Source organism: Hemicordylus capensis, chromosome 3 (genome assembly GCF_027244095.1).
Source record: "Hemicordylus capensis ecotype Gifberg chromosome 3, rHemCap1.1.pri, whole genome shotgun sequence".
Classification (NCBI taxonomy): domain Eukaryota; kingdom Metazoa; phylum Chordata; class Lepidosauria; order Squamata; family Cordylidae; genus Hemicordylus; species Hemicordylus capensis.
The window spans coordinates 65,407,295-65,433,925 of record NC_069659.1 but is presented as its reverse complement, the minus strand read 5'-3'; the positions used below and the strand labels follow the sequence as shown (position 1 = coordinate 65,433,925).

The following is a 26,631-nucleotide window of genomic DNA, read 5'->3' as shown; positions in this document are numbered from 1 at the left end:
TCAAGTGATGCATCAAAAGGGGAAAGAACATAGTATTATTGTGAAGTGCCTTCATTCTGCATTAGTACTAAGGAACTAGGATAGAGCATTCTTGAAACCCCCCAGAACATGCACCTAGTTACATATGATGATTTTGAAAGGAGGGGAGATAGTGACCTTCCTCTCTCAGAGAAAGAGGCAGAAAATTGCTTTGGTTGCCATGGAAAACTTTCAATCCCTGAGAGAGATGTTGGCAAACAGGCTATATCTCCAGTGCAGAATGTTTACAGTCCTGTGCTGTAATTATCTCTCAATGACTGGCAGAATTAATCAGAGACTCTATGTTAATTAGCTTGCTCTGCAGTCCCCAAAACAGGTGGTGGAAAATATGCAAATCTATGCAGAATGTTAATGTTCTGCATAAGCACTTGTAATTACCATAAACCCCTTCTTCTTGTTTTTCCTTTTCATGTGCTTGCTTGCCTGCATTTCCTCCCTCATGGCTACAGTAATTTCTTCTTTTATAAAATGGCTTTAAATAAATGAATTGTGCTTGCCTAGATAAATACCAAATTTCTACTACTTAGATATAAGATGTGTATAGCCTTTCCCCCCTGGATGCGATTCAGTATGCAGAGGTTTCCAGTCTGGTATCCTTGAGCCTCTGTGGCGATGGAAAATATACTGCCCTGATCCAAAGCTTCAGTATGTGCACAATGCTCCTGGTATCAGACTTTTTCATTGACTTCAGTATTGGAGAAGCTCCACTCATGCAGGGTAGGTCTGTCAGCAGTATTATGACGAATGGGGAATCTCAGGAGCTCTGTGTACAAGTTGGAGCTTTGCGTTGAGACAGTAGGCATTAGGAACATAGGAAACTGCCATATACTGAATCAGACCATTGGTCTATCTAGCTCAGTATTGTCTTCACAGACTGTCAGCAGCTTCTCCAAGGTTGCAGGCAGGAATCTCTCTCAGCCCTACCTTGGGGAAGCCAAGGAGGGAACTTGGAACCTTCTGCGCTTGCTAGAGCGGCTCCATCCCCTGAGGGGAATATCTTGCAGTGCTGTATGCTTTGGTAGTTTGTTGGTTCAATAAAAAAATCTTGTCCTATTTAAAAAAAAAAATCTTGTCCTATCTTGGAGAAGCCAGGGAGGGAACTTGAAACCTTCTGCTTTTCCCAGAGCTGCTTCATCCCCTGAGGGGAATATCTTTCAGTGCTCACACATCAAGTCTCCCATTCATATGCAACCCGGGCAGACCCTGCTTAGCTATGGGGACAAGTCATGCTTGCTACCACAAGACCAGCTCTCCTCTCCTAAGACTAGCTCTCCTCTCCTTTCTTAAAACACACCTTCAAGTATCGCATCACTGCAGTGCTAAATCTGGTAGTAGCTTGAGTGTGTGTGTATATGTGTGCATGTGCAAAAGAGAGAGAAAGAGAATTAGAGGTCCTGTGCATGCAAAGAATCTGTACAACTAGGTGACTATTTTAGGAGTTAATTGTGTGTGAGTGTGGCTTTTTTCTTCCATTATGATAAATGGTACTATAGGTGGCCCTCGTTATCCACAGTTTCAGCTCTCGCGGTTTCATATGTCTGCGGTCGGGCAATATATACCTGACCTCGTTAGCCACAGTAGGCGACTTCACATATCCGTGGTTCTTGGAAGCGCAGTTCTGCCTTTACGTGTTCGTTCTCTTGCTGCATGTGCTCATAGGTTGTGAAAGGAGCTTGGAGGAGGACAATTGAGTGCTTTGGTTTGCATGTTTAGAGTTTTATGTGCTTCTAAAAGCCATTTGGGCAGCATTTGGTATCCTTTGGGAGCCATTGCTCTGGAGATTTTGGAGGCTGTTTGGAACCATTCCTGTGGAGCTTCTTGGGGCCATTTTCTGAGGTCTCTTGCAGCATTGTGCTACCCTCATAAGATGCTAGTTATCACTTTTATAAATTTAATTTTAATTTTGATGAAATTTTATTTTTAATTTAAAATTGCTTTTTAAAGTTTTGTTAATTACAGTAATGTATTTAAATTGCAATTATAATGAAATTTAAATTAAAAATTTTTTAAATGATTTTAATTATCCATTGAAAATTGATTCTTCTTTCACTCCTTGATTCTCTCACACTCTCTGTGTGTTTACTTGAATTGGATTTAATTTTGTATTGCCTTTTTGGCCAACCTACCAGCCAATCAGGCCAAGGGGCTTGTGCTGCTAAGTGCTGGACTTCAGCAGTGGGGTGAGGAAACGTCATGATTATGCATTACTGGAGAAGCTGGGGGGCATTGCTGGAGAGTGGGGAAGCAGGAGAACTCAGGTGCCCAAAGTAGAATGGTGTGCTCTATCCTTATTTCTGATTTCACCCTCTCTTTTCAATGATTTTTCAGTCATTTTCCTGGGCTCCGGAACTTAAGCCCCAACCCCCATTCCCATTGACTTAAAGTTTCATTATCCGTGGTTTCGTTATCTGCAGTTGTAGGCCAGAACGGAACCCCTGCGAATAACGAGGGTCACCTGTATTGGTTTCACTGATACAAAAGCAAATAAAAACCCGTTCTGTCACATACAGTTGCTCCATGAAAAACAGAATTATTAAAATAAACAGGGAGGGGATTGAATGTGTTGATTCAAGTTAATGTTAATAATAATTTTAAAATCCAGTATGTAGAGGAAAGGTATCTACAGTAGCATATGACAATGGCTGTGTCCACAGTAATAGCTCTGTTGCTCTACAAAGCATATTGTATATTTTCTTTCCTAGTCTAAATCTAATGAAGAATCTGGGGACAGTCAGCAGCCAAGCCAGCCTTCCCAACAGCCTTCAGTACAGGCGGCCATACCCCAGACCCAGCTCATGCTGGCCGGAGGACAGATCACTGGGGTAAGATGAGTCCAAGTGAATTATAATGAACCACCCATCACATGGTGTTACATTGGCTAGCCAACTAGTTGAAAGGTAATCGAGTGGATTTTTGCATCAGTCATATTTGGATGAAGCTAATATCCTTGACTTATACCTGTCAGTCTCTGTCCAGGTTATGGAAGTGAGGCTGCCTTGGTTGGCCTGATAGACAATGTTTGTCAAGACAGAGGCTAGAGAGATCCTTCTTACTGGCTTTCCTGGACCTCTGATGTTTGATGCTGTAGATCAAAGTATCCTAGTATGTGGATATTGCTACTCTTACTTTTCATAAAGTATTATTTTAGTGTAACACTGTCATAGTGAAGATTTTTTGTTGAATCTTTGAGATTATTCTGTGGAGCTACAGGGTATAACCCTGTCATGGTGAAGATTTTTTGTCGAATCTTTGAGATTATTCTGAGGAGCAACAGAGTCGATTCCTCCCCGCCATTTAATTTCTTTTAAATAACGATTGTCTGAAGATGTGGAATGAGGTGGCATCAATATGCTGATAATACCCCACTCTGTTTTGCAATTAGATCAAATGCAGGAGCAGCACTTCCAATCCTAAGGAATAGTGACCTAATATATTTACTTTAGGGTCCTCTAAAAAAATCCCATGATGTGTGCTAGCTTTAGAGTTTCATAGATCTTCTCAGGTTTTTTGTGTTAAAGGGGGATGTAGAGCATGGTAAAGTGTGCCGTCAAGTTGGTATCGACTCCTGGCGATCACAGAGCCCTGTGGTTATCTTTGGTAGGAGGAGTTATATATACAGGAGGGGTTATACAGGAGGGGTTTACCACTGCCTCCTGCACAGTGATGATGCCTTTCAGCATCTTTCTATATCGCTGCTGCCTGATATAGGTACCAGCGGGGATTCAAACTGGCAACCTCATGCTTGCTAGACAAGTGGCACAGTGGGGAAATGCTTGACTAACAAGCAAAAGGTTGTCAGTTTGAATCCCCGCTGGTATGTTTCCCAGACTATGGGAAACACTTATATCGGGCAGCAGTGATATAGGAAGATGCTGAAAGGCATCACCTCATACTGTGTGGGAGGAGGCAATGGTAAACCCCTCCTGTAGTCTACCAAAAGAAAACCCCAGGGCGATGTGGGCACCAGGAGTCGAAATTGACTTGATGGCACATTTTACTTTACTAGAGCATGGTAGAAGCCACGTCTGCAATATGTTTGTCTTCAAATGGTGATTCAGGAAGCTTTTTGCAACTAATTATGTTAATTTGTACAGACACCAGCAAAAGCATTTGCCATCACTTCAGGTACCAGAATGCTTTTCATCCTGGCAAACAAGCATCTCCAGAGAGCAGACTCTGTAGTGTGAAGCTTACAGCCTGATCCTTGCAGAGTTGGCTAATGCCATGCCATTAATTCTAATGAGCTTTAGGCATGCCTAATTCCACATAGGATCCAGCTGTTTGTGCAGTGTTAGAGGCTATTTGCAACCCATGCCCTGTGTCTTGGTTCAAAAGGGAAGTACAGTGCATTAGCAGAGTTCTGGCCATGGCAGAGGTCAGGGCATGTGGTGTGGGCTCAAAACGGGAACTGCTTGGAGCACCCACTGAAGGCGGGGGATTATATTGTGCCACTTAGATCAGCTCTGACAGTGAAAAGGGATTGAAAGCACAGGCATGCAAGCGGGAAGAGGCAGATGCTTCTGAAAGAAGCATCCTTGCACCTGTGTCTCACTCACCTGTGCACTCCACTGAGTAGTCCAGTGGTGGGAGTTGGTCACCTGAATCAAAACTGCCTTCAGGGTTGTCCAGAGAAGGGGAAGGGAGGAGGGTGGTGGCTGTGGCTCCCTCTCATTTGCTTGCTTTGACTGGCACTGCTGGGCTCAATCCTTTCTGCAACACAGCCCACAGGGAGAGAGCAAGTAAGCAGATAAAGCCTTCTAGAAAAAGATGGAAAGCAAGCTGTCAAAGTACCAGTCACACTGCCCAGAGGAAGGGCACAGATAAGCAGGAGGAGGTTGGCAGCTACTGCTTGCAGGAGAAGGCGCTGCCCTCACACAATTTTCACCCACTCTCCTCAGCAGCAAGCAAGGAGAATTGGGTAAGTGATGGTTGAAAAGAGCAGCTCCTACTGCTTCCTGTTGCACACCTGCCTGATCCCTCTAGGAGTCTTTACCTGCTTGCCTGCCCTTTTCTTTTGGGTAGTGAGACGAGTCTTTTTCTTTTGGATAGTGAGATGAGTGAGCCTAGTGAGGCTTTCCCAGAGTGAGCAAGAAGAAGCTGTGGCAGGAGCCACCATTGCCTCTGTCTTGGTTCCCTGGTGAGGAGGATTCAGGCTCTCACTTAATGCCAGAGCAAAGATAGGGCTGAGCAGGAGCACACACTGCTCACTGTGGCCATGCACAGTAGGACCTGCTGCTGCTGTGAGATATATCTCCCACTTCTGCTGATTCTGCCACCAGTGCCAAGTGTAACAAGATTTACTGCTTCCTCCCTCACTGCCACCAGACATGGTGAGACTTACCAGCCTCCCTTGCAACCATCAGCGCAACCAGGCCTACCCCTGCCATATGTAGCAGGTCCTGCTGACACCACTCTGGTTCAGCACAACAACACCCCTCCCAACTGGGAGAGCCGAGGCAGCGTATCAGTGTGGAGTCCCTACTGTTTGCGTAGCCACCTTTAAGGCCAAAAAACCAGGTAATTTGGAACAGGGTGGAGTGCATGTTGAGAGCACCCCCCCCGCCCCAAGTTACTCATTTGGTGGTAGAACATAATTTTCCTTCCTCAGAGTAGAAGGTCAGCGTCCACAAAGGTTTAACTTCCACCACTCGCTTCTGGTAGACAGGGTTTCAGCCCTCATCCCAGCAGGCCTTGGAAGCCGGATCCCCAGTTCCATTCTGCCTTGTCCTTGATAGGACATATCTGCTAGGGCTCCTGCCCCATTGTTTTACACACACCAACACGGGGTGAGAGACTCGGTGTATAGATGCCTCTGAGCCAAGATGAGTGAGCTGGAGTACTTGGTTACTAATGAAAACATATTTTTAAATTTTATTTTTTACATTTATATCCTGCTCTTCCTCCAGAGAGGCCAGAGCGGTGTACTACATACTTGAGTTTCTCTTTCACAACAACCCTGTGAAGTAGGTTAGGCTGAGAGAGAAGTGACTGGCCCAGAGTCACCCAGCTAGTTTCATGGCTGAATGGGGATTTGAACTCGGGTCTCCCCGGTCCTAGTCCAGCACTCTAACCACTATACCACGCTGGCCATCTACCACATAGATTTAGTGGGTGTAACAAAAACCTTGTAAAACAGTGAGAACCAATGGGACACGATCAGGCCCAAGGCCCATCTAGTCCAGCATCCTGTTTCACACAGTGGCCCACCAGATGCCGCTGGAAGCCTACAGGCAGGAGTCGAGGGCATTCCCTCTATCCTGATGTCACTCCCCTGCAACTGGTACTCAGAGGCATCCTGTCTTTGAGATTGGAAGTGGCCTATAGCCCTACAACTAGTAGCCGATGATAGATCTCTCCTCCATGAAGTTATCCAAACCCATCTTAAAGACATCCATGTTGTTGACTGTCACCACATCTTGTGGCAGAGAATTCCACAAGTTTATTATGCTTTATGTGAAAAAGTATTTCTGTTTGTTGGTCGTAGATTTCCTGGCAATCTATTTCATGGGATGACCCCTGGTTCTAGTGTTATGTGAGAGGGAGAATAATTTCTCCCTATGCACTTTCTCCACACCATGCATGATTTCATAGACCTCTATCATGTCTCCACGCAGTCATCTTTTTTCTAAACTAAAAAGCCCCAGGTGTTGTAGCCTTGCCTCATAAGAAAGGTTCTCTAGGCCCCTGATCATCTTGGTTGCCTTCTACAATTTTTCCAGTTCTACAGTGTCCTCTCTTAGATGTGGTGACCAGAATTGTGTACAGTACTCCAGGTGTGGCCGCACCATAGCTTTGTATAAGGGTATTATAATATTAGCCGTTTTATTTTCAACTAGTATTTTGAAGCCCGTTAAAATAACGGGCGCTAGTAGCCTTTCTTTCTTTCTTTCTTTCTTTCTTTCTTTCTTTCTTTCTTTCTTTCTTTCTTTCTTTCTTTCTTTCTTTCCTTGCTTCCTTCCTTCCTTCCTTCCTTCTCCCTCCCTCCCTCTCGCCCTCCTTTCCTTCTTTTTTCTTTTTCTTTCTCTCTCTCCCTCTTTCCTGCCTTCCTTCTCTCTCCCTCTCCCTCTCTCTCCTTTTCTTCCTTCCCGCTCTTCTCCCTCCCTTCTTTTTTTCTTTCTCTTTCCCTCTTTCCTTCCTTCCTTCTCTCTTTCTCCCTCTCTGTCCATTCCTTCCTTCCTTCTCCCTCCCTCTAGCCCTCCTTTCCTTCCTTTTTTTCTCTCTCTCCCTCTTTCCTGCCTTCCTTCTCTCTCCCTCTCTCTCCTTTTCTTCCTTCCCCCTTCTCCCTCCCTTCTTTTTTTTCTTCCTCTTTCCCTCTTTCCTTCCTTCCTTCTCTCTCTCTCTCTTTCTCCCTCTCTCTCCATTCCTTCCTTCCTTCCTTCACACCCAGCACAGTAGAAGCGGCGGACCCGCCTCGCCTCACCGCCCCGCTCTCCCTAGCTTGCCCCCGACACCCTCACTTTCCGCCCTTATCCTTGCCGTACATGTGCCCGGCTACCTGATGAGAAAGCGGGACGCAACCGCTGAAGAGTCGCCCTGTCCCTTCACCCGCTTCTTCCTCTTCGACCTCCCCCACCGTCGCCGCTGCAGAGCCCGGCAGCACGTCTCCCTGGACGGCCCGCGGAAGGCACTCAGCCTCGCCGCTGCTCGTCGCACAGCGCAGGGGCTCGGTGGCCATTTCCTGGGGCGACCTCCGCAGCGGCTCCCGCAGCCTCCCCATCTTCAAGGACCCCAGCCGCTGCTGTCCGCTGTCCTAGCAGGGCCCGCAGCTCCATCGTGCACCCCCGGCCGTCCCTCCGCCTCTGGGAGTGAAACTGCTCCTTCGTTGGCTCCGACGCTTGGCTCGCTGGCTGACTAAGCGGCCGCCAGCCTGCTGCCTCCTCCGGCTTCTCCCCACCGGGTTCCCAGCTCCTTTTCGGCTTTTGGTGCTGGCGAACTGCAGGCAGCGGCGAGTCTGCTCTGGCTGGGGGTGAGATTTTTGCGGGACCCGGACGGAGCCCTCGGGGGCAGGCTGGGCATTGGTGGCAATGAAGGGGAGTGGGGGGGGGGTCGCCGGTTGGTTGCGGGGGCCAGGGGTTGCATGGCCGGGGGCTGCATGCCCGCCGGTGCTGCCTAATGGGTTTCCCCCTCTCGCATGCGGTGCGCATGTTTCAATGTGGCTGTGTGTGTTTTTAACTGTTGGAAGTGTCTGTGCTGCAGTCCAACATGGCCGCCTGGTGCCGGCGGTCGTGTCTCCCTCGGTGTGTTCTGGGCATGCACTCCGCGCATGCCCAGAACAGCCGAGGGAGACACGGACGCACACCAGGCATTTGACACGGACGCACACCAGGGATTTTATTATAGAGGATCCCCTTCCTAATGATCCCTAGCATGGAATAGGCCTTTTTCACAGCTGCCACACATTGAGAACACTTTCAACGAGCTGTCCACCACGACCCCAATTTCCCTCTCCTGGTCAGTCACCAACAGCTCAGATCCCATCAGCGTATACTTGAAGCTGGGGTTTTTTGTCCCAATTTGCATCACTTTACACTTGCCAACATTGAAGCGCATTTGCCATTTTGTCACCCACTGCCCTAGTTTGGAGAGATCCTTTTGGAGCTCCTCACAATCCGTTTTGGATTTCACTACCCAAAAGAGTTTGGTATTATCTGCAAATTAGGCCAGCTCTCTGCTTACCCCTACTTCTGGATCATTTATGAATAAATTAAAAAGCACAAGTCCCAGTACATATCCCTGGGGGACCCACTTCTTACTATCCTCCATTGTGAAAACTCTCCATTTATCCCTACCCTCTGTTTCCTGTCTTTCAACCATTTAGCAATCCACACATGTATTTGTGCCCTTATCCCATGACTGCTAAGTTTCCTCAGGAGTCTTTGATGAGGAACGTTGTTGAAAGCTTTTTGGAAGTCCAGATATACTATTTCAACTGGATCAACTTGATCCACACACTTCTTGACACTGTCAAAGAACTCCAAAAGGTTTGCGAGGTAAGATTTACCTTTGCAAAAGCCATGCTGGTTCTCTCCCAGCTGGGCCTGTTTTTCTATGTGCTTTACAATTTTATCCTTGAGGATGCTTTCCGTCAGTTTGCCTGGAACAGAGATTAAGCTAACCGTCTTGTATTTTCCTAGATCGCCCATGGATCCATTTTTGAAAATCTGTGTTACATTTGCTACTTTCCATTCTCCGGTACAGAGCCTGATTGCAGAGATAAGTTATATATTTTAGCAAGGAGGTCGGCAGTTTCACATTTGAGTTCTTTGAGGACTCTTGGATGGATGCCATCCGGCCCTGTCAAGTTGCTAGTATTCAGTTTTTTGCAGACAGTTTAGAACATCATCTCTTGTCACTTCTTTCTGACTCAGTTCTTTACCCTCCATCCCCAAAAAGCCTGATTCAGGAACAGGTATGTGTTCAGTATCCTCTGCCATGGAGACAGATGCAAAGAACTCATTTAGCTTCTCTGCAACCTCCATATCCTCCTTAATAATCCCTTTCACTCCCTCATTGTCTAATGGTCCAACCTCATCCCTGGCAGGTTTCCTGCTTCTGATGTATTTAAAGAAGTTTTTGTTATTCCCCTTGACGCTTTTAGGTAAATGTTCCTCAAACTCTTTTTTCGCCTCCCTTATTGTCACCTTACATTTCTTTTGCCAGAGTTTGTGTTCCTTTCTGTTCTCTTCATTTGGACAGGCCTTCCAATTTTGGAAGGAAGTCTTCTTCCCTTTTATGGCTTCCTTGATGGTACCTGTTAGCCATGCTGGCGTCCTCCTGGACTTAGTGGTACCTTTCCTCCTTTTGGGTATAGAATCTAACTGAGCTTCTAGTATTGTGGTTTTGAGTAAGCTCCATGCATTCTGGAGTGAAGTGACTCTCCTGATTTTCCCTTTCAGCTTTTTTTCACCATACTCCTCATTTTGGTAAGTTTCTTCTTCTGAAATTCAAAATGTCTGTGTTAGACTTCCTTGATTATTCTATACCCACATGTATGCTGAATTTGATTGCACTATGGTCACTGTTCCCTAAAGGACTGATGACACTGACATCACGCACCAGGTCCTGGGTGCCACTCAGGATTAAACCCAAGATTGCCTTCTCTCTAGTTGGTTCCAAGACCAGCTGTTCTAGGGCACAGTCATTCAGCATATCTAGAAATTTGACCTCTATGTCATTACAGAGCCAGCATGGTATAGTGGTTAGAGTGCTGGAAGACCCGAGTTCAAATCCTCATTCAGCCCTGAAAACTAGCTGGGGTGACTCTGGCCCAGTCACTTCTCTCACAGCTTAACCTACTTCACAGGGTTGTTGTGAGGAGAAACTTAAGTATGTAGTATACCGATCTGGCCTCCTTGGAGGAAGAGCGGGATATAAAATGTAAAATAATAAAAATAATTACCTGACTGTGAATTTACCCAGTCTATGTGTGGATAATTGAAGTCACCATTATTACAGCACTTCCTCTCCGTGATGCCTCCCTGATTTCCTGCTGCAACTCCCAGTCACTGTCAGAGTTTTGATCCGGAGGGCGATAGTACGACCCCAGTAGCACATTTCCTTTCAGGCCTTTTATTGTCACCCACAGGGTTTCTGTGGAGGACTCCAGTCCACCTAGGTTTTCTGCCTTGTTAGATTCTATCCCTTGTTTAACATACAGTGCTACTCCACCTCCAAGGCACCCCTCCCTGTCCTTCCTTTAGAGTTTATATCCAGGGATAACAGTGTCCCACTGGTTCTCACTGTTCCACCATGTTTCTGTTATGCCCACTATATCTATTTCTGTGTTAGCAACCAAGCACTCCAGCTCACCCATCTTGGCTTGGAGGTTTTTGGCATTGGCGTATAAGTACCTATATGCTGAATCTCTCACCTGGTGTATGCTATCTTTCTTTGGACTCTTTGAGCAGCTGGCACAGCCTTCTGTCTGCTCTTTATGTGGTTCTATTCTGTCCCCTTCTGTTTTATCTGAATCCTTTGCACTCTTGCACTTTAAAGGATGGCATTTGTTGAACCAAATACTGCCCAGCTCCCATCAGCTGTTCCCCAGGTGTCATTTTAAAAGCTGCTCTGCAACCTTTTTGATTTTAAGCACCAACAGTCTGGTTCCATAGTGGTTCAAGTGTAGTCCGTCCTGGATATAAACTCTACAGAAGGAACAGGGAATAGAGGAGTGGCACCGTATATTAAAGAAGGGATGGATTCCAATAAGTTAGAAAACCTCAGTGGACCGGAGTCCTCCACAGAATCATTATGGGTAATATTACGAGGACTGAAAAGAAACATGTTACTAGGGACATGCTATAGCCCTCCGGATCAAAGCGCTAAGAGTGACCTGGAGTTGGAGAAACAAATAATAGAGGTGTCAAAGAGAGATAGGGCAGTAATAATGGGTGACTTCAACTACCCACACGTAGACTAGGTAAATTCACATTCAGTTAGGGAAAGAGAGGCCAAATTCCTAGACATGCTAAATGACTGTGCATTAAAACAGTTAGTCACAGAATCAACCAGATTGATGGCAACCTTGGATTTAATTCTGAGTGGTGCCCAGGACCTGGTGCAAGATGTCAGAGTTACAGAACCATTGGGTAGCAGTGACCATAGTGTGATCCATTTCAGCATATATGCCAGTAGAGAATTGTCAAGGAAGCCCAATGCAGATGTTTTAGACTTCAGAAGAGGAAGATTCTCAAAAATGAGGGGACTGGTAAGAAGGGAGTTGAAAGGCAATGTCAGGAGGGTCAAATCACTCCAGAAAGCATGGAACTTATTTAAAACCACAGTACTAGAAACACAGTTGGAATGTATACTAAGAAGGAGGATAGGTACCACCAAGTTCAGGAGGATGCCAGCGTGGCTAACAAGTAGAGTCAAGGAAGGTATAAAAGGGAAGAAGACTTCCTTCAGAAAATGGATATCCTGCCCAAATGAAGAGAACAGGAAGGAATATAAGGCAAAAGAAATGCAAGGAGACAATAAGGGATGCAAAGAGAGAGTTTGAGGAGCATATAGCTAGAACTGTCAAGGGGAATAACAAAATCTTCTTTAAACATATCAGAAGTTTGATAAGTCTGCCAGGGAGGTGGTTGGCCCCTCAGATGATGAGGGTGTAAAAGGGATTATTAAGGAAGATAAGGAGATTGCAGAGAAGCTGAATGAGTTATTTGCATCTGTCTTCACGGCGGAGGTTGTTGACCATATACTCTCTCTGTTTTTAATGAGTTTTTTTGTGGACAAAATCTCTCATGTTCGGGCCGACATAGATTCAAACTCCACAAGTCTGACGCCGAGGTGTCCATCAGCTTCTCTTATGTGATTACTCTGGATCAGTTCCAGTTTGTGACTCCTGAGGATGTGGACAAGTTGGTTGGAATGGTGCAAGCTACCACCTGTCCTCTTGATCCTTGCCCCACATGGCTTATACTGTCTGGCAGGGAGGCTGTTGTAGACGGCCTGGTAGAGATTATAAATGCTTCTCTGAGGGACGGTAGGATGCCTCCTGCTTCTGAAGAAGCCTGCCTTGGATCCCTCAGAGTTAAGCAACTACAGGCCTGTCTCCAAGCTTCCATGGCTGGGCAAGGTGATTGAGAAGGTGGCCTCCCAGATCCAGGCGGTCTTGGAGGAAACTGATTATCCAGACCCATTTCAAACCGGCTTTTGGGCGGGCTGTGGAATGGAGACTGCCTTGATGGGCCTGATGGATGACCTCCTATTGGGAATTGACAAAGGAAGTGTGACTCTGTTGGTCCTTTTGGCTCTTTCGGAGGCGTTCGATAATATTGACCATCGTATCCTTCTAGAATGTCTGAGGGGGTTGGGGGTGGGAGGCACTGCTTTGCAGTGGTTCCACTCCTACCTCTCAGGCAGATTCCAGATGGTGTCTCTTTGAGACTGTTGTTCCTCCAAATCTGAACTTTTGTATCCCTCAGGGCTTCATATTGTCTCTGATGTTGGTTAATATCTACATTAAACCGCTGGGAGTGATTATCAAGAGATTTGGTGCAGGGTGTTCTCAATATGCTGATGACACCCAAATCTATTTCTTCAAATCAACACCATCAGGAAAAGGCATAACCTCCCTAAATGCCTGCCTGAAGGCAGTAATGGGCTGGAAGAGGGATAACAAACTGAGACTGAATCCATATAAGATGGAGGTGTCAGTATCTGGCCACCAGGCAGGGAAGTTCACAGTATCAAATGGAGCTGCAGAAACAAGATACGGCTCGGACACAGTTCTTCTTTATCGGGCTTGGCTGCAAGCTGTCGACACAAAAGTTGACAAACGTTGCTTTCCAGCAGTGAATAGAAAGCTGGTGATGTAATTTATAGTACAAGCCGAGAGCTCCCAGCTGGCAGGAATTCAAGGCTTATCAGCCCTCTGCAAGAGGTGTTTACTCCTCCTGATAATTTCAAGCTGAGTTCTTCGCCTTGTAATACGCCTCTGTTGTGGAGTCAGTGGAGGTTGCTTGCATAGCTCCTCTTCTGATTGGTCCATCACGGTTTCTGCTGTCTCAGGTTGTTGTGCCTGCCCTGAATCATCTGCCTCAGCCGTTTCTTGGAAACTGACAGCCAGGCTCTGCCCCTCAGACACCCCGGCATCGGCTGAAAAGTTGACAGCTTCCCCTTCCTCCTCGTTGTCTGAGATCGAGGGCGTGACAGGCGGTACTTATTGTGTGGGGTCAGAACTCTGGAGACTATTTTGATCTGCCGGTTCTGGATGGGGTCACGCTCCCCCGGAAGGAACAGGTATGCAGTCTGGGGGTGCTTCTGGATCCGAACCTCAGTGGCCAGAGGTGCTTTTTATCAGCTTCGGCTGATACGCCAGCTGCATCTGTTTCTTGAGATGAGCGACCTCAAAACAGTGGTACATATGCTGGTGACCTCTAGGCTGGATTACTGCAATGCGCTCTATGTGGGGCTGCCTTTGTATGTAGTACAGAAACTACAGTTGGTCCAGTTTGCTTGCAGTTCCTGGCAACTCGTTTGGCAGCTACTTGGGAACGGGCCTTCTCCATTGCTGCCCCTGGACTTTGGAATGTGTTCCCTGTTGAAATAAGAGCCTTCCCATCTCTGGCAACTTTTTAAAAGGCACTGAAGACACATTTATTCACCCAGGCTTTTAATTAGATTTATGGTTTTAAATTTTTAATGTTGGTTTTAAATGATTGTAATGTTAATTATTTTAATGTTTAAATAATTTTAATTGATTTTAATTATTTTTATTTTGATGTAAGTTGCCCTGAGCCATTTTTGGAAGAATGGTTGGTAAATAAATAAAATAACATAACATAACACAAAATAAAATAAATAAATTTGAGGTGACAAGGGGTTATGTAAGAACATAAGAACAGCCCTGCTAGATCAGTCACAAGGTCCATCTAGTCCAGCATCCTGTTTCACACTGTGGCCCACCAGATGCCTCTAGGGAGCCCACAGGCAAGAGGTATGTGCATGCTCTCTCTTCTGCTGTTGCTCCCCTGCAACTGGTATTGAGAGGCATCAGGCCTCTGAGGCTGGAGATGGCCCACAGCCATAAGACCAGTCGCCATTGATGTGCTAAACTGTTTTGAAAAACTAAAAATTAACAAATCACCAGGGCCAGATTGCATCCACCCAAGAGTTCTGAAGAAACTCAAATGTGAAATTGTTGCTCTCCTAGCAAAAATATGTAACTTATCCCTACAATCAGGCTCTGCTCCAGAGGACTGGAAAGAGCCAATATGACTCCAATTTTCAAAAACGGATCCAGGGGGGAACCTGGAAATTACAGGCCAGACAGCTTAATTTCTGTGCCAGGTAAATTGATGGAAAGCATACTTAAGGACATAAGCATATAGAAGAAAAGGCCTTGCTGAAAGAGAACCAGCATGGCTTCTGCAAGGGCAAGTCTTGCCTCAGTAACCTTTTGGAGTTCTTTGAAAGTGTCAACATGCATGAAGATAAAGGTGATCCAGTTGACATAATATACTTGAACTTCCCAAAAGCTTTTGATAAAGTTCCCTACCAAAGGCTCTTGAGTAAACTTATTAGTAATGGAATAAGGGGACAGGTTCATGAGTGGATTGGTAACTGGTTGAAGGACAGGAAACAGAGAGTAGGAATAAATGGAGAGTTTTCACAATGGAGGTAGGTAGGAAGTAGGGTCCCCCAGGGATTGGTACTGGGACCAGTGCTTTTAACTTGTTCATAAATGATCTAGAAGTTGCAGTGAGCAGTGAAGTGGCCAAAATTGCAGATGACACTAAGCTATTTAGGATAGTGAAATCCAAAAAGGTCTATCCAAACTGGGGGAGTGGGCGACAAAATGGCAAATGCGATTCAATGTAAGCAAATGTAAAGTGATGAACATTAGGGCAAAAAACCCAAGTTCACATCTATGCTGATGGGATCAGAGCTGTTGGTGACTGACCCAGGAGAGAGATCTTGGGGTCGTAGTGGACAGCTCATTGTGAAAGTGTCAACTCAGTGCACGGCAGCTGTGAAAAAGGCTAATTCCATGCTAGGAATTATTAGGAAGGGAACTGGAAATAAAAATGCTAATATTACAATACAAATCTATGGTGTGGCCACATCTGGAATACTGTGTACAGCTTTGGTCACCGTATCCTAGGAAGGATATTGTAGAACTGGAAAAGGTGCAGAAGAGGACAACCAAAATGATCAAGACTCTGGAGCACTTTCCTTATGACAGATTCGTGGTGGACAGGTCTATCAATGGCTATTAGTCTGGTGGGTGTGGGCCATCTCCAGCCTTAGAAGCACAATGCCTCTCAATACCAGTTGCAGGGGAGCAACAGCAGGAGAGAGGGCATGCATATAGCTCTTGCCTGTGGGCTCCCCGGAGGCATCTGGTGGGCCATTGTGTGAAACAGGTTGCTGGACTAGATGGGCCATGTGCCTGATCCAGCAGGGCTGTTCTTATGTTCTTATGTACTGTACCTGTAGGGTCAATCTTCCTCTGCTTCTAATTCTCTTCAGGCTTCGTTAGTGAGCATTGCTTTCTCATTTGTTTTCCTTCTTCCCCCCCACAAAAAAGTGGGGGCGGGATTTATTTAAGATTAATTTGATTGGCTGTTCCTTTCCCCTCCATGGATCTATTCCAGGTGGGAGAGACTTTGACCAGGTCCCTCTCTGAGGATCCCAGTACTAAGGAATGAGGCAGGGCCTGTATTAAGGGCATGGCCTCTAAGCGGCGCCAACATCTTTTGGCCTCCCCTCAACATGAGCCAGAGTGCAGAAATAGGAAAGAGGCAACTGCCACTAAAAAGCACAAATGGGCCCAGACAAAGCCCAAGCCCATCACATAGATCTCTCACAGACAAAGCGAGCTCATTTTACTTCAGGTCACCTGCAGTAACTCGCTGGCCTTGCAGATTCAAGGTGGGCAGGGGGATCCAGTGCAACCCAATCCACTCCCCCACCCACCCCTGCACTGCTCTTTGCATCAGCCCTGCTGGCCAGGAGAAACAGCAGCCTGCCTGCTGGGCCTTCAGCCTCCTACACCACCCACCAGGCCTTCAGCCGCCCATGGCCCTGGTCTAGGGTGCAATTATGAACAAGGATGGAGACAGGCATCTTAGGGCCCCAGAGGATAGAAAGAATGAATCCCTCATTTGTAAGGCCCACAAGGCATGGCCGTTGCTATCTGGGCCTCAACTTCCATTTTTTCAAAGGTCTCCATCTGTGGGTCATGGACCTGCTGTCAAAGATTGAAACAAGCCAAACCGCCTTGTGCTAGGGTCTGAACAAATTGGCTAAGACAGCTGCCTTCGTGGCAGACACTAGCCTGGACTCAGTTCAGGAAGCCTCCAGGGCAATGTCAGTAAATGTTGCTATCCGCAGAGCCTTGTGGCTCAAGAACTCAGGTGGACACTAAGTCCAAATTTAATTTGGCTTCCAAAGGAGGTAAGCTGTTTGGAGAATCGCTTGAACCCATCCTGGCAGAGACATGAGACAAGAAGAAATTCATGCCTTCTGAGTATAGGGATATTTGTAGACTGTTCCACGCTAGCCACCGTTCCTGTTGCCCCTCCAAGCAGGTTCCTAGGTTTCAAGACTACTGGCCATTTCAGCCCTCTGGCCGTCCCCAGGGGGAGCCAATAGCCAATGGGGAGCCAGAAACAGGACAGGCTTCCGACAGGTATCTCAGCACCATGCCCCTCCAACCACAGCAAGGGCCAACTGCAAGCAGAACTGACTATCTTCACATAGGAGGCAGGTTGCAGCACTTCATCTCAAGGTGGGCCACCTCCACACAGGACAACTGGGGAAACACCTTGCCAAAGGTCTTTTGCCTGTATACCGTCACCTTTCCATGCAATTAGTTCATTGTCTCTCCGAGTTCCAGGAACCCAACCAAACATTAGCTTTTGAAGCAGGATTTCCTCACCCAATTCAGATCCAAGCCATAGAGCCAGTGCCATCGACAGAATCATGTCAAGGCATTTACCCTATTTTAATCTTGGTGTCCAAGATCATGGTGTGCCATTCTAAACCTCGGGTGACTCAATTGCTTCATTCACAAGAGGCAATTACACATGGAGTCCCTACAGTCCATCAGGGAGGCCATAGCCCCAGGTGATAGCTTAGCTTCCATAGGCCTGATGGAGGCCTACCTCCATATGCCAGTCCTGCCTGCCCACAGGTGGTTTCTGAGATTTTGCTACAATCACTTTTAATACAAGGCTCTGCCATTCGGTGTCTCCTCTGCACCACAAGTGTTCACCAAGATCTTGGCAGTACTTGTGGCCCATATGAGAGTCCAGTGCCTGCAGGTGCCTCAGTGATGTTGTGATTCGCTCTCCGTCCCTATCCCAAACAGGGAGTGCAACTTTCAGCAGGCTGTGCAGGTACTCCAGTCACAGGGGTTCATGGTGAACAAAACCAAGAGCCACCTGGCTCCATCTCAGATGCTACAGCATCTGGGAGCCTGGTTCAATACCATCTCACCAACCATCTCTCTTCCCCCAGATAGTAGAAATCCAGCTGCTTCTATGGTGCTCTCAGGCATATCTCATGGTATTGGTCAGGTGCTAGGCTCCATGGTAAGCACATAGATTGCATGCCCTGGGCGTGGTGGCACACACGACCTCTGCAGTGAGCTCTCCTCTTTCAGAACCAAATTGCACCAACATGGTGGTGCTCTTATCAGTTCATCAGCAATGACAAAGGGCATCCCCCCAGGGAGCCCACCAGGGTGTTGGGATGGGGTGCTCACTGCAACAACCAGATGGCACAGGGGCAGTAGACACCCTCAGAGTATTGCCACATTATCAACTGGCTGGAACTGTGGGTCATCAGACTGGCTTGTTCTTTGCACTTCCTACCACCCAGGCACTAATTGTATTTATCAGGCTACCTGGGCTGCCTTAGGTAGGCAAACAGAAAGCGGATAGAGCCCCTCACAGCTTCTGTCCCACAGGTACCAGCCTTTCTCCAGGCCATCCTGGATCAGGGCCTTCGTCTTAGCACCCTTAGACGTCAGGCATTGGCACAGTCCTTGGTGCTTAAGCTCAAAGGGCCCAGTGGCTCCTCTCTGCATTCACACATATTTTGTTTGGGGCCATCAGTATTGCTCCACCTCCTGTCCATCAGTTTCCCTCCTGGAAGCTTAACAAGGTCCTCAACACGTTAACCCAGTCTCCTTTTGAACCACTTGCCTCAGTGCCCCTCAAGTATCTTTCCTACAAGGTCCTTTTTCAAGTTGCCATCATGTCTGCTCGCATGATTTCGGAATTAGGGGCACTTTTGTTCCGTATATTGCTTTGTGTGTTCCAGCCAGAGGCAGAGGTTCTGAAGACCGACCCTACTTTCATTCCAAAGATAAATTCTGCCTTTCATCATGTTCAGGAGATTTTTCTTTCCTCCTTTTGCCCAAACCCTAAGCATCCAAAGGAACGGATGGCACAACCTTGATGTGTGGAGGTCTGTGTGCATATATCTTTGCAGAATGAATGAGCTGTGAAGGCTGGATTCACCTGTTTCCTTTCACTCTACATCCTTGGGGTTCAAGGTCATCAAGGCCACTCTTGCACACTGGATTAGGGCATGCATTGCCACAGCCTATCAGGCCTTATCCCTTCCTGTACCACAAGGCATTACTGCATTCTCGACGCGCAGTGCCTCTACCACAGCAGTTTTCATGGCACAGGCTCCATTGGCAGAGATCTGCCAGGAGGCCAAGTTGTCCTCCATTTCACCTTTCATCAAGCATTACAAGATAAACTCCTTTGTCTCTGTGCAGGCTGCATTTGGGCAGACAGTGCTCCAGCAAGTGGTCAATGCCTGATTCATTCCCACCTGCATTTGACCGCTTTGGTATGTCCCTTTGTGGACGATGACCTCCTACTCTGAGGGAGAAAGAAATGTTAGTCTTACTGTGAAAGGTTCTTTCTCCTCACAGTACGGAAGTCATCTGTCCTACCCATGGATCAATCATATGGTTCGCTGGTGGGTCAGGTCTCCTTCTCCTGTCCTTTCTACCAGGGGCCACAAAGGGCAAAGAAACCAGAAACAAATAAATCCCCGTGTCAGGCTAATGGTGAAAAGCCTGAAGAATACAACTGACTATGTTGTAAATCTATTGGACTCTCTTAAAAGAGTGTGTTGAACCATCAATGAGAAAATTGCCTCCCCTGAAGATGCCAAACAATATGATGTATAAACTAAAACATTTTAATACGTAAATCAAAACTTAAATTGTGACAAAAAATCACAACACTATGGGAGATAACAATAAACGATCAGTGAAAATAAACAATGAACAATAAGCATACATCAGGAGATGACAAATAAAGTTGCTACAAAGAATAATGTCCACCAGTGTCCATGCTTGCTGGTGTGAACCACTGTAGAGGGACTCTGAAGACTCAACACATGCTAGAACGATGAATATCTTCAAATACAGATCACAATATGTTGTGCCAAAATGTCCACTCCACCAGTAAAAGTGTCAAGTAAGAAAGCAGATGGCAATCAATGGAAGTGCCAAAGCCAACAGGCACCCAAGTTCTGAGCCAGTTTCGAGGTAACCCCTCTTCCTCATGGGCAAATGTTCACTGATATGTCTCTTTATACCACGGACAATGCCTTCTCCACAGAAAAATCTTTACTCAGACGGCCACTGTCTCTCTCCTGCCTGCCTGCTCACCAATTCTTTTTTATTTTTTCCAATGGAGTTTGACAGTTTCAGAACTGAGGATCTGGCCCCCAGGCCTGCTGGGAGGAGAGCCGGACTTCCTGTTCCCTGAGAATTTACCTAAAACTATACTGTCTAATGGGAGCAAGTGGTGAAAGTTAACCCTTTGTGCATGATGACCTCTGTACTCTGAGGAGAAAAAACCTTTCACGATAAGACCAAAGTTTCTTTCTCCAGTTCTAGGGTTCCTCTCTTGGACATCACTGAACATAAACTAACATAATTAATCTGCCAAGAGTTTCCTAATTGCCATTTTAAGACTTAAACATTGCAGGTGGAGCTTCTACAAAGCCTTACCAGCTATGTCTCTCCATCTCCACTCCCTGCTTCTTTTCTTTTTGGTTTTTTCACATCAAGCATGAGTTCTGTGAAACTGAAAAGCTAGCTCACTGCTTTGTGGGTTTGTTTGGGTTTTTTGGTTGTTTGCTTGGTTGTTCTAGAAGATCCTATTAATGTACATATTATGAGACAATTCTGAATGAGTGAATGAGCTAGAGACTTTAGTTGAATGAATGAGAAACTGTGAATGAATGAATGAGCTAGAGACTGTGGTTGTGTGAATAAGGAGGAACAGACTGAATCTGTATAAGACAGAAGTAAATACTGGTTATAATCCCTTTTCTTCAAAGGCCAGTGACCATCTGAATCACAGCGTTTCTCATGTAGGCAGTTTTTAAATCAAGTCTGCAGTCTTGGCATTCTAGATCCATACAACCCCGTCTTAGTAGTTGGCTGCAGCCTTACCTGGAGATGGAGAATTTGTTAACGATCTATGCTTTTGTAAGTTCTGATCACACTGCAGCAATGTGTTCAGTGTGAAGTGCCTTTGAAAAGAGTTTGGAAGCTTAGGCTAGGGGTGTGCACAGAACAAATTTTGCATTCCATTCCAAATCTGGAATGGAAGCTAAATGTTCCAAATGTTCTGTCGGAGTGACTGGAAGAACCAGTCACTCCCGACAGAACAACCCCCATTCTGGCCAGAATCTTCTGGCTGCCATTTTGGAATCCAGAATGGCAGCCAGAATTATTCACAACATTCCCGGGCCAGAATGGGGTTGTTCCATTCCAAGCTCAAAACAGGAGCCCTCGAAACAGGAGCCCAAGTTCGGAACAGCCCATTCCGAGCTCCCAAAGTCCTGAATTGGGATGTTCTGCACATCCCTAGCTTATGCTGGTACAGAATATAGCAGGCTGCATTCTTGAATCTGATGCTGCATGAATTGCATTGGCTGCCAGTTGGCTTCTAGGTCCAGCTGGCAAGGCACAAACCCTATACTGCCTGCATGGAGGAGCACTTCTCTATATATAACTGCCGCATACCTTGAGATCTGTGGGGAAAGGTCTTGCTGATGTCCCCACACTGTGATTGTGAAGTATTATCTTATGGAGCTAAAGGTGGGCTCATTTATGTAGCCCTGGCATCATGGAATTTTTTTTATCTAGGGGAGCTTTGTTAAGCCCAGCATTGATGTCTCTGTCACATAAAAATCATGCTGTTTAGGACAGCTATTTCTATATCTTTTGGTTGCTTTAACATGTTTTAATTGTAGTTGAGGTCAGTTTGTAAGTTATATAGTTTTTATTTTAAATATTGTGGTAGTATTTCTCTGTTTAATCTTCCTTGAGTGTAGTCTTGTCTCAAGAAAGATGGTGTTTAAATATATGTTCAAATATAATACGTGCTAGACAGTAGATATCTACTTTAGGGATGTGAATGAAACAGATTTTGTATTTTGTTTTGAGAATGAAATAAAACACAAATGGTTGAAACGTTTAATCAAAAACAGTGTTCGAGCCAGCTGTTTCAATGAAACAAACTCGAAACGTTTTGAGAGTTTCAGCCATAGGAAACAATGGGAAAACGCAAAACACCCCACTGTTCTCCATGGGTAGCTCCTAGGGGCACCAAAGTGGGTTGTATGGCAGGACATGCTGGGTGCTATATACCACCCACCCCACAAAAGAAATGAACAAGGGGGTTGATTTTGAACAACTTTTTAACCTTTCCCCCAAACCCCCATAGTATCATGTCCTGTCACACAGGTGTCAGGACACTTATTCTTTGGTGTCCCTAAGGACTACTCATGGGGAACAGTGGGGTGTTTCGAGTTTCTCCATTGTCCCCAATGGCCAGAACAAGCTGCACCCACAGAATGCAATGCATTTTGCAACCCTGCCTTGAAAAACACTGCAGAAGCACACAGTAAAATGGAATGTGTCCCACCCCCACAACACAGAATAAACATTTCAAACACAGTCCAAAAATGGCACACAAAAAAGGAATCACTGACCAAGCCAATGGGGGCACAGTTGCTCCTGACAACACTTGATTTGTATGATAACAAGCCAACCAAGAAGCAAGGAGATCGCAAGCCAGTACCAGAAAACTGATCTGCATGGAGGAAACAGGTCTCCAAAATGGTACTCAGAATGTTTTGATCAAAATGGGGTTGTTTTGTTCTGTGCTCAAAACGGGCCCATTATTTAAAGGGTGTTTTTGTTTTGAGCTCAAAACACTTGAAATGACCCATTTTGAGTTTAAATGTTCCTACGTCAAGATGTTCTGCACATCCCTAGTCTACTTTGCTGAGCAATCTAAAGGATGACCCTGAAAACAGAAGATTTCTATAAGGCATATCAATATCTTGTAGTAATTTTCTTTTTACATATTTGTTTTTGTGAACATAAGATCTTTTCGTCCATATTTGCTTTCTTCTATGACCTGTCAGAGTTGTAGTGCTGACAAGTTCTTGTTTAAGTCTTTGATGTCACAGAAACAGCATTGTGACTTTCAGGATCAAAGAGGAAGAAGAGGATGTGCCAGTCTCTGATATGAGAACAATTTCTTGGTCATATTTATGAATATCAGATCAACTATTTAAATATTACAAATGTATCATTCTTTTTTTTACATTCAGCCTCTTTGGTTTGCCAAAATTCTTCTCTATAAGCAAATATGAGGTTTTAGAGCCCCTTTTTAAAAGTTCACATGGGATGGAGAGCTCTTTACGTAAGCTTTTGTTGTTCATTTCTGTTGTTAAAATTTATATTAGAGCATCTTGAGAAATGAAAAGAGATGCATCACTACTGCCATTTTGAAGGTTTGAGACATGAAGGGTACATTAGAGCTGCCCCCACCTCACCGCCATGTTTGATCTTTTAAAGTTGGATGTCAGCTATAAACAAAATGGCACTTCTTAATTCACTCTAATTAATGATAGGACCTTCACAGTGAAATTATATTAATCATTGATTTCCATTCTTAGTGGACTTTAATTTGAATGTTGTTCTTTGTAATTTTTATTTGTAATAAGTGTGAGTGTATTCGCGCACATAAACAGTGACAATTCTCTGTTCCAAATATGTCCTTTATCATTTTACCTAACTGTTCTTAGCTATACTGAGACAAGAACCAGGTCTTTGAAGATAGGGATTCTTTCAATGCAGAATTTGGGAAGAATATTTATGTATGAGAGTCTGGCACCACCTGTTTTATAGAGATAATCTGTGTTTGGAAATTGGCAGAGATGTCAACCTACCAGCTCAATCCTATCAAAACAAAAAGGCAGACGGGGGGGGGGGTGTATTTGGAGGGGAACAAATGGTGCACATGTTCCTCAGCTATATCTTAAGGCATAATGGAGATGATGGAACATGGCAGGGATTCATGCTAATGTGAAGCAGCTGGAGTATTATCAGTTTGTTTGGTAACCACAGCCAGCATTGCTATTTTTCATTCATCTGGCTAATCGCTTGTGCTTCTGGTGGGTGTAAATTTTCTTTCAAAGCCTGTCAGTGATGGCTTGTTCTTTTTGCTTCTATTTCCTGTCAGTGCTGATTCTTTCCGTTCCTTGCTAGCCAATTACCTTTTTTCACATTAATCGTGAAGCAAACACATAGAGAAGCTCCCATAACCCCAGTAGAGCCAATGGGCACAATAGTCCAAGTACAGTGCTTTTACACCAGTTCATTTTAACTTGGCTGTGTGGGTTGATCTCAGCCTTACCTGGAGCAAACAGCTGCTCTAAGTATAGGATGGCTTGTTTGATAGAAACTGCTGCAGAATAAACGTTGATAGTTTGCAAAAAAGGTTATTTGTTGTGCTTCTAACTACTGTCCTAAAACTTGTTTCTAGCTTACATTGACACCCGCCCAGCAGCAATTATTGCTACAACAGGCACAGGCACAGTTGCTGGCAGCTGCAGTGCAGCATTCAGCCAGTCAGCAGCACAATGCTGCAGGCGCCACCATCTCTGCTTCTGCTGCAACGCCCATGACACAGATCCCTCTCTCTCAACCGATACAAATTGCACAGGTAAGCTTTGCCTTTCGGATTGTTAGTGGCTTTGGCCTGGCCAAACACATCTCCTTTGCATCTGTTCATGAAGCAACCAAATGAGAGATCGCAGGACAATGGCCAACATCCAGACTAACGACATGCATGTGTAGCTAAAGCTCTTCATGTGTAACAAGGGATGTTAAAGCTTTCCATAACAGGGATAGGCAGACTTTTAAAGTTGGCGGACCAGGCAGACTACATAGCCAAGGTACTCAGACATAGTGGCCAACATCCAGACTAATGAAGCTTGTATGTAGCAATATCATGCACATGCTGTTGGGCAGGGGAGAATTTCAGCAATCTCCCATTCCCTCTGAAGCCAACTGCGTGGCTCCCGAAAATATATTCCTGAGGGTCACACAGCCTTCAGACTCCCAAATGGCTCCAGAGGAAAGGGGAGCAGTGTTCCCTCTAAGATGTGCACGTGCTCACAAGTTGTTGTTTTTTTATATGTGCTCTGTTAATTTTAGATCCCGCTCACATTGAATTAGGAAGGCCCCACTCTGAATGCATGCACACACTGTCTTGATACTGCCACCCTGAACAAAATGCATTCTGTTCACAGAAGAAAAAAATTTAGAGGGAGCACTGAAGAGGAGTCAACAAAAACCACCCTTTTCTTTCATAAAATATATGTGAGATCTGCAACAAAATGTTGCCAGCTCCTACAAGAAGTACTCCTGTTCAGGGCCCCGGCTAGCCAGGAACAGGAGCCTTGTTTCCCGCAAACCATGATTTACTGTGATGTCCAAATCATCATTTGCCTCCAAAATAGAATTTGAAACCTAGTTTTGAAATGGGTTTACAGTTCTAGTTTGTTGGAGGACAATGATTTGTGTAAATATTTTTGCCTGATTTGGACACCAGGGCAAACCATGGTTTGCGTGAACTGGAGAGGGAAGGTGGGGTGGAGAACATTAGGACTGTTCATAACAGCCAACCCAGCTGTGAAGTTTATTTGGGTGAACTACTAGTTGGTTACCTGTCAGTGTAACTTACCTCCATAGGGCTGGAGATTAAAAGGGCAGGGATGCTGGCAAAGAGGTATTTTGTGCTGTCCTAGTGTCCTTGGAGGAAAGATGGGATGGGATATGTAACTTTTATAAATTCCTTTATCAAGTAATCTTTTCTACTGCATATGGGGACTATGGTTTATTCAGTGTCTTGCTCTTTAAACAAAGCTCTGGTTTGCTTATTTGAATTGCTATTGTAAACACATTACCCAAACAGCTGTTTGTTTTAATAGGACTATTCTTGAATAATTGATTAACTTGCCATATCTCTGCATCAAGGACCATATTTATTTTAATTAACCAATTTAATAGGCACAACTTAACATGAACTGCATTGACAAGGGGATCTTCTGGGGATATGCGGGTAAAATGGTGGTGTGGTTTCATAGTTCCTAGCTGGTTTTTATATACAAAGGTTTAAAAACTATAAAGTTTTGAAACCCTCTGTCCAGCTATTGTTAGATGATTTACAGAACTAGTACAAGCATGATTATATAACAACCTCTGGGAACACTTGAGGAGCTCAGATGAAATGAAGAAGTGTGCCTCTCTGCAGGCTAGGAACCAACCTGTTCAGTCCCAGCCCATCTGTGGGATACCTGGGACTTCTTAAGATGGTGTGGTGAAGTCATGATGCGATATTCTGTGGCTAGCTTAACCCTTGATCTGCATGGAGTGTGCCAGCAGAATACCTCTTTAGCAGAGCTATGCCCTATTCCTATTTTTATTTGGTTCTGTGCCCCGCAACTTCTGCAAAGAACTAGATGCCTGAGTATTTTTATCATACTGAAACTCTAAGGTGTATTCAGCCAGACTATATCCCTGTTGAAACACATTCCACAAATATATCCTCTGTTAAAAAAGAAAAGTCAAATTTGCTCCCTACTTGTGGATCACTGTTATGTAGATAGATAGACTGATTGAGGGAGAAGAGGCAAGTCAATGAGTAGTCCTGCCTTTGGATAAGAGGTTAAGAGTGTTTTGTTTTTGAAGGGGAGAGATGACTGTATAAGTTTTTATCACTATTAACACAGTGTTGCTTC

The 26,631-nt window shown here is 45.3% G+C and overlaps 1 protein-coding gene across 10 annotated transcripts in view; it reads left to right on the top strand.

Annotated features, from left to right (window-relative positions):
- The window catches only part of POU2F1 (POU class 2 homeobox 1), a 212,784-nt gene that overhangs the window by 134,205 nt on the left and 51,948 nt on the right, over positions 1–26,631 (top strand). For 8 of the 10 annotated variants that reach the window (XM_053307311.1, XM_053307320.1, XM_053307310.1 and 5 more), the window contains 2 exons: positions 2,742–2,861; positions 24,372–24,551. In XM_053307311.1, coding sequence (XP_053163286.1) covers positions 2,742–2,861; positions 24,372–24,551 — 300 coding nt within the window. Of the gene's footprint in view, positions 1–2,741; positions 2,862–23,086; positions 23,247–24,371; positions 24,552–26,631 lie in introns of those variants that run through there. The other 2 variants (XM_053307317.1, XM_053307316.1) reach the window with 2 other exon arrangements.